The sequence below is a fragment of the Pan troglodytes genome, chromosome 13 (assembly GCF_028858775.2).
Source record: "Pan troglodytes isolate AG18354 chromosome 13, NHGRI_mPanTro3-v2.0_pri, whole genome shotgun sequence".
NCBI classification, from domain to species: domain Eukaryota; kingdom Metazoa; phylum Chordata; class Mammalia; order Primates; family Hominidae; genus Pan; species Pan troglodytes.
The window spans coordinates 16,517,496-16,525,433 of record NC_072411.2 but is presented as its reverse complement, the minus strand read 5'-3'; the positions used below and the strand labels follow the sequence as shown (position 1 = coordinate 16,525,433).

The following is a 7,938-nucleotide window of genomic DNA, read 5'->3' as shown; positions in this document are numbered from 1 at the left end:
GAATCAGTAATAGTTCCTATCGTTGAAGCTAGTGTTTCTCAAACTTTAATGTGCACATCACTTGGGGATCTTGTTAACATTTGGGTTCTGATTCAAGAAGGTCATGGTAGTGCCTTAGAGTATACATATCTAACAAACTCCCAGGTGACGTCCAAGCTGTGCATATATTGAATCACAAGTATTTAAGCCATTTAAAATTTTTATTTAGTTCCCTGCAGCCAGAAGCATGCAAAATGGCATCTTTGAACAGTGAGGATTCATTGAAAACTGAATCCAAAGACATGATGATGAACTTTAGGAACTAGCTTTAAAAAATGCATGGATAAAACCATCACATGTGAGGGCTTGGAGATCATCAGGGTCTGACTTCAAATATTGGTTCCATCATTTACGCACTATGTGGCTTTGTTGAAAAATTGTTTAATTTCTCTGAATCTTGATTTCTTTATCAGAGAACAATAGTATTTTTCTCATATGGCTGGACTGAGGATTAGCTGAGCTTATGTAACAAAAAGCATAGGTGTAGAATAAATGTGAGTTCCTTTCCTCTGATGCTATTGGCCGGATAGAAATCTGCATTCTCAAGCTTCACACATGTCAAAAATAACTTCGTTACAATGGGGGTAGGTATGATAGAAATAGACAGGTTGTGAGAATTGGCACAGAAATTTTCTTATTATCCCAACTGTTGTTATTAGAAGTCTGTGATCCTTGTATCAGTCAACCATAAGCTTAATTGGAAGTCTAAAAGAGAAATAATAAAAATTGTACTTTGATGTGACTTATTTACTTTTTAAAACCTGTCTGCCTTGTTTATGAGAGAGGGATTTTTTTCGAATTCACAGACTCTCTCCTCAACAATTGCTGGAATATTGCTAAATGAAATAAAAGTGTTGTTAGCAGATCTGATCAGTGGTAAAGCAAATCTATTTCTACACTGGTAGAAAAGTGGGAGGTAATGCAACTTTCCTGCGTCAGATTGCAAATAGGATTGTGGGTGTCTGCTATGACTTGAAATGTGACATGCTTTGTGTGTGTTGTAAGGTTTGAGAACTACATGAGGTTTTCATGTTTACAAGCCTGGGTGTTTTGAACAATGTAATGATTCTGCAGTATATAGGTGCATCTCTGAATGATTTTGCAGTGTTTTTGGTATAATGTCCAAGCAAGGAGATTTACTAATGACTTCCAAGCATATAGTCATGGTCTTCTGAGCAAGGATTTCCATGCACAAGAATAACTCTTACGTATCTTCAACGGAGAAAGAAAACATGTTTTAATGTTACATATGTCCTCTTGACATTAGGGAATTCATGTATCTTCAAACATTCCACAATGGTAAATTGGTTTGCCCATTACTTTTCAGTATTATTGCTATGAAACTATTCTCAAAAATATTTGGAACCATGTGTTTAAATATTCAGAATGTTTCCTCATGTGCTGTCAACATGGGTTAACTCTCCTTATTTCAGGAGTGCTGGAGAGCAGAATCACTAAGAACATGAACTTCTAAGTTGGCTGGTGCTGGGTTTTAGTGTTTTTACTTACTACTTACATAAATGTGGGCAAGCTACATGCTTCTCTAAAACTGAATTTCCTTATCTGTAAAATGGGAAACATAATACCTCCTTAGGGCATTTTGAGAAGATTCAATTTGATAGTGCATGTAGAGCATTTATCATAGGTTTGGCACTTAGTAAGAGTCCAATACATTTTCATTAGAAAGAGTTTATTCGAACCTGAAAATAAACCACTTATTTATTCTTATTTTATTTCTCCTCCTGTAATATTCACAGTGATAATTTCTTGTGGAGGGGAAAAATAGTTTCCAGAAAGCAGAGTCTAAGACAACAGCTAGCACACCTGCAGTTTATTTTGGAAAGTGATCATAGGGAATAGGAGTAGGGAGCTTAAAAGAGTGAAATGGGGAAGAGGAAAATAGAAGGATATGCAGCTATGGGCTTCTGGGGCCCACAGAGTCTTCCATGGACCATGTAGAATATCTGAGGGAAAGATTAGTTACCTGCTACAGTCTTTTATTAATTGTGTTTTAGTGGGTTATTAACACCTTCACATCGGTTTGCAGTATGTAAGCGATTTGTCTCTTGGTTCTAGCAAGTAGCCAAAATTAGTATCAGAGAATCCCCAGAACAGAAAGTGAAAGTGAGCATAGCTGAGAGGCCAGATTGTATTCATACAGTGTTGGTGGCTGCAGGATGTGAAGGTGGTCAGAGAACTTGAGGAGGGACACAAGTGGTATTTCATATATAACTCCTCATAGAAGCCATGTGCTGTCAGTGATTCTAGAGACTTGAAAGCAATTCAGTCCAAGGTACTTCTGTCTCAAAGCCCAACATATGAAGGACAATGGCTTAAGTAATTCTCTAATATGGTAAAGCCCAATGTCTAAGTCACCTCATTGTAATAGAACTACAACAGACATCTGTAAGATCCCCAATAGTGATTTTTATGCTAAACACCCAATTTAAAAAAGGCACATTTTCAGAGTGAAGTGAGATCCATCTTTTGAAGAATGATTCCTTCCTTTAGTTCTGTCAGGAAACTCAAATAGATGAGAATAGCCTGCTTAGTCTCTGAGTATTTGGAGATCTTAATGAAGGCAATGAAAGTGAACGAACACTTTTCTCTTTCAAAAGAGTTTCAAGAGATTGTTTATCTCTGTGGATGATTTAATACTGCTTACCTACTTGATTATAGAATTCAATATATTGATTTGTTTCTTTAACATTAAGGGAATAATAACACTCGGAAAGCATGCTATTGGAGTCCTAGGAAACTCTAGCAATGCATAAATATGTACGAAATAGTGGGATTATGACCAAGGGTACATGTATACAGGGGAAAATCCAATCACATGATTCCTTTAATAGTTGGTGACTATGTGTTGGTGAGCATTTCCTTTACTGAAAATGACCCTGTCATTAAAACTCAAAGAATCGCAGGGATTAACATTTTCTACCTTCCTACTAAGCAATATGCTTTCACTTGAGGTCTCTTTAGTGTTTAAGGGGATAACAGGTTCCAGAAAAATGTCTTTCACATTAGAAACTGTATTAAATTAATTGAAAAATAGATAAACATTGATAATAATAATAAAACAAGAGAAATGATGACAGTAAAAGGCAAATACTTTTTAAATGATACTCAAATAGACATTCAATAAAACCACATCTTTCAGACAACATAATCATTTGCATCATAAAAAACTCTAGTGGTTCAAATTTAAAATATTGGTTAAAAAGCTTCAGTTGGATTTCAAATTAGCCTAAAAAGAAATTTCCATCTTAATAAAATAGGCAAAACTTTCCTTTTAAAATTACAACTTATTTTGTTAAAAAATGTGTTCACTATTCTTGAAAAAGACCTAAAATGGATCTTTCAGAAGAGAAAGCCTTTCCTATTTTAAATTGAACCCAATGGAGCATGGAAGACACGATTCCAAAGCATCCAGGGAAAAAGTTGAATACCCAATCCATGATTCACATGTACTCAAATGCCCAGAATTTGGGGTTGATCCTTCAACAAAACAAGAGGGTGACTGAGTGATTCCTTGATATTTTAAAGTTTCCTCCTGATGCCATAAGTTACGATAATTCAGTCTGTCCTAAGGACTTTTTTAAAACCACAAAAATGCAGTATCCTGCCTAGATTTATCTGAACTTCGAAGCTTATTACAGACTTTTAGATATCTTCTGGAAGATCCCTTAGGTGAAGTGAGAAGATATTCTGACTTTAGTCACCAAAGTTAAATGTTCTCATCACTTAAATTGACTTCATACAGTCAGGTTTACTTTATGCTCTCAGTTACTTACTACTGCAAGTCAACACAGCACAGGAATTGATGCATTTTGTGCCTTCAATTCAAAGTAAATAGCAAACACTGCTGTCTGTGAACTTTTTGGCCAATGAATAAAAAATATTTCATTTCTAATTCTCACCAGAAGGATTGAAATTAAACAGTAACAGATGAATTGGGCAGGCATGGAATACTAAATAGAAACTGGCAAATGAAATAATCCAGCTATTTGCTTTTACGATGAAAATGAGAATTGATTCTGCACTGAGAGAAAGAAGTAAAAGGACCAAGAGTTTTGAAAAAAGCCTTCTCCACCAAAAGAGCAAAATAGCACTCAGTGGCATTGCATTGTTAACAAAATTTCTTTATCAGAAACTATAATTTAAGTATCTAATTTACATGTGACAAGGTATCATATTCAAAAAATTAAATGCAACTAGAAAACTATTAACCACTAAAAACAATACCAAACACAACCCAAACATTTATAGGAAAGCAATAGCTAGAATTTGAATTGGAAAAAATGTTTCATCATATTTGGCTCATTAAACAAAGCATCCATTATAGCTTGGAAAAGAGCATCTCTTCTAATTCATCAAACGTTTACCCTTTATAGCATGAATAACATTTAAAGATAGTTTCATTAACTGTATATGCACACGTGTGTATATATATTGTGAGACATACACTCGTGTGTTCATTTAAAGATATTGTATCTACTGATAACTGGCTGAACTTTGGAAGGTGCTGAAATCCACATTTCTATATGTCCTTTGACCCATTTAATAATGTCTTTTTAAAAACAGAAATTACATAAAATACTCTGTTTTTTATTAACTGAATATTTTCTTAAGCATAATAATAGACAATGAAAGAATTGCACTTATTATAAAGGTACAGTAAAGTGTTAGATTGCAGCTCAGCCATGAAAGATCAGGGACTGTAGGACAGATGATAGATTGTGCATTATATGCAAAGATGATGGTGGCCAGTGAAATTAAAATGAGAGCAACTAGTTACAGAACAAACAGGGGGATAACAGAAGAAAACATGCACTACTCCTACTTTAATGCAAAACTAATTTCTCCCAGGAAACCAACCCTTTGACCTCTCTCATACAAAGAAACGGGTTCTGCACCCCTAGCAACACAGTAGACTTGGACTTGTGTATTCAAATGCTAGTTCACTGTCTCTGAGCGTGCTGCTCCAGTGACATCTCCGTAAGCTGCCCTTGACATTCTGGAGCAACTACAATATTACAGTCTCTTTGTCAGGTTTCATTGAGCCTCAATATTCCCTTCAGTTCTGTATAAATATGGTCCATTATTCATCTTCTTCTGGTTCCTGTGGTAGCACAGATATTTCTTCCTTCAAACAATCACTGAAGAATTTGAGGATTGTGCTGTAGAGATGATACTTGCTCTTCTCAGATACATTATGACCTTCATCTGGGTAGACCTAAGATATTGAGGAGAAAGAAGATTTCAAATTATCCCAGAAGCTATTGTCTCTCGCATTCATTTTCTGAGCCCTAATGTCATGGAAACTTTGAATAATAATATCTGACCAAAATCAAACCTAATTCAACTCTAAGTTCTTCATGCTAAACTTTTAAAACAATTGTCATCATGTCAATTAATATTTGGTATTTAAATTAGAATATGTTGGCCATAAAAGGTAGACTTTTTCATGTTTATGTTGACTGAGATGGACTAACCTTGCCCTCAGCTTGACTAAACTTTGGACAGTTTCTTTTTGACTAAAGGCCCTTGGCCTCTCCTCCCCTTTTTAGGAGTATTTAGTTTAGAAAACTTTCCAGCTCTTTATTTAAAGAGCTTTGAGTTCAGTCTTTGTCTCCTTTGCAGTAGTTTTTCATAAGGTCTTCCTTGCCTGTTTAACATTGTCTGGTGCAATTATTACTTTGACAATTCCCTTTCCAATGTAAACAAAATTGTTACTGTTTCTAAAATACAAATAAAAAATACAAATATTATCCCATTAATTCCTGAGTACAAAGGTTTAAATGGTGCCTCATTGCCCTTTGAATAAAACTCCATACTCCTCAACATTGCTTATGGAGTGACCTGACATTTGTTTATCTGTATAGCTTCATATTTCATTATCCTAAACGTGGTAGTTTGTGTTTTAGACAGGTTGAGCAACTTTTGGTTCTTCTGAATGGTGATAAATTTAAATGACTTTACTTTTTCCTTCTGTGACTCTTATATCAGACTGGAACCTCCTTGACAGTGTAATGTACGTCTTGTTACCCATAGAGCAGAGTGACCACTGTAATGTCCTTGATAAATATATATTAAATGTATGAATGCACAGATGTAAATGGTAGTGCAAATGGCCTTTTATCCTCTCTTCTTTTCTTGTAATATTTCCCCAAACATTTTTTATCCACTATTTATTATGAGAATTATAAATTATCATATTTAAAAATAAATTAATAATAAATTCTCATATTTAATAATAAAGACAAAGGAACAAGACAAAAGGAACAAGAAAAGGAAGAAAGGAACAGCAAAAGGAAGAAAAGGTAAAAGGAACAAGAAGGGAAGTAGAAACTTGTTACTTTTAAAAGAATTCAATATTTGGGATATGAATAAGTCTGAGAGGAAAATGACAATTTAGAAAGGATTCATGCAATTCACTTGTAAAGCATGAGTTCATCCATATTCTCGGTGTAATTAGGAACAGAGAACACAATCTTTGGTAAGTAAAAAACATATTAAAAAATAACAGTAGGGAGAATGGAATAACAGAGAAGCTGTGTTGCGTATCATCTCACAAGTGAAAAAACCCAGCAGGAAACCACGTTCTTCTAAGAAAGTAGCTTACCTGCATAGTATAATTCACTCCAGCTTTTATTAGGTGCTTGATTAATTCTGCTGAGTGTTGGAAATGAACTTTTGCTGCAAGAAATCAAATTATGATATCTGAAGAAACACATTGCTTGTATGAGAACTTTTTCATATTATTTTTCAAAGAGATTCAGTGTTTTATTTTACATACATTGCACATTTAAAAGACTTATATCTGGCCAGGCGCGGTGGCTCACGCCTGTAATCTCAGCACTTTGGGAGGCCGAGGTGGGCGGATCACAAGGTCAGGAGATCGAGACCATCCTGGCTAACTCGGTGAAATCCCATCTCCACTAAAAAATATAAAAAATTAGCCGGTGTGGTGGCGGGCACCTGTAGTCCCAGCTACTCGAGAGGCTGAGGCAGGAGAATGGCGTGAACCCGGGAGCGGGGAGCTTGCAGTGAGCAGAGATCGTGCCACTACAGTCCAGCCTGGGCGACAGAGCAAGACTCCGTCTCAAAAAAAAACAAAAAACAAACAAACAAAAAAAACTTTTATCTGGCTTTAGGTAGAAAGCTGGTAAATACAAATACAATGGTAAAACTTTGAGCTTCACTCTATTAAACAAAAAAGCAAAACAGTAGCTACAACTAAGTCCTACTTACTCTACAGAATGGTGTTTATATTTACTTTACTGGATATTATTTATTATTCCTAATGGTACACATATTTTTATAAATTTTATAAAATTTATAAAAAATTTTAATATGGCAAATGTCTTTTCTGGATATTAATACAGGAAACCAGCTATCTATTTCATTTTGAAGATTACTAGGGCACAGTCTCAGTTGGATACTGGCATTCTGCTTTATTATTCAAAATTAGAAAAGAATACCCCATACTGAGAAAATAGAATACACATCTCATTATACAAGGACTAACTATTTAATATAGAGCATACTGGTTACTCTTGCTTTATCTTCCTTCTGCCAGAATCTAAGATCCAAGATTCTGAAGTAAGCAGCCCAATAGCCCTGGGTTTGGTAGTTATGAAGATTTGGTGCAGTCACTCAAATCTCTTTCTGCAGAAGTTGGCTCACATTCTGTCTAGGGTGTTCATTCCTGTAGTTTGTGTATCTTCAAATTTCTGTAACTCATGTTTAAGCTGCCTTTTTTTCTTTTTTGAGATGGAGTCTTGCTCTGTTGCCCAGGCTGGAGTGCAGTGGTACGATCTTGGCTCACTGCAACCTCTGCCTCCCAGGTTCAAACAGTTCTCCTGCCTCAGCCTCCTGAGTAGCTGGGATTATAGG

The 7,938-nt window shown here is 35.3% G+C and overlaps 1 protein-coding gene across 5 annotated transcripts in view; it reads right to left on the bottom strand.

The window, feature by feature from the left end:
- Positions 1 to 1,252: 1,252 nt before the first annotated feature.
- Positions 1,253 to 7,938, bottom strand: part of DPP10 (dipeptidyl peptidase like 10) — a 1,405,070-nt gene continuing 1,398,384 nt past the window's right edge. For all 5 annotated transcript variants that reach the window (XM_063790352.1, XM_515752.7, XM_003309203.5 and 2 more), the window contains 2 exons: positions 6,665 to 6,738; positions 1,253 to 5,275 (listed from right to left, as the gene is read on the bottom strand). In XM_063790352.1, the coding sequence (XP_063646422.1) occupies positions 5,141 to 5,275; positions 6,665 to 6,738 (209 nt within the window). In that variant the 3' untranslated portion in view covers positions 1,253 to 5,140. The remainder of the gene's footprint in view (positions 5,276 to 6,664; positions 6,739 to 7,938) is intronic.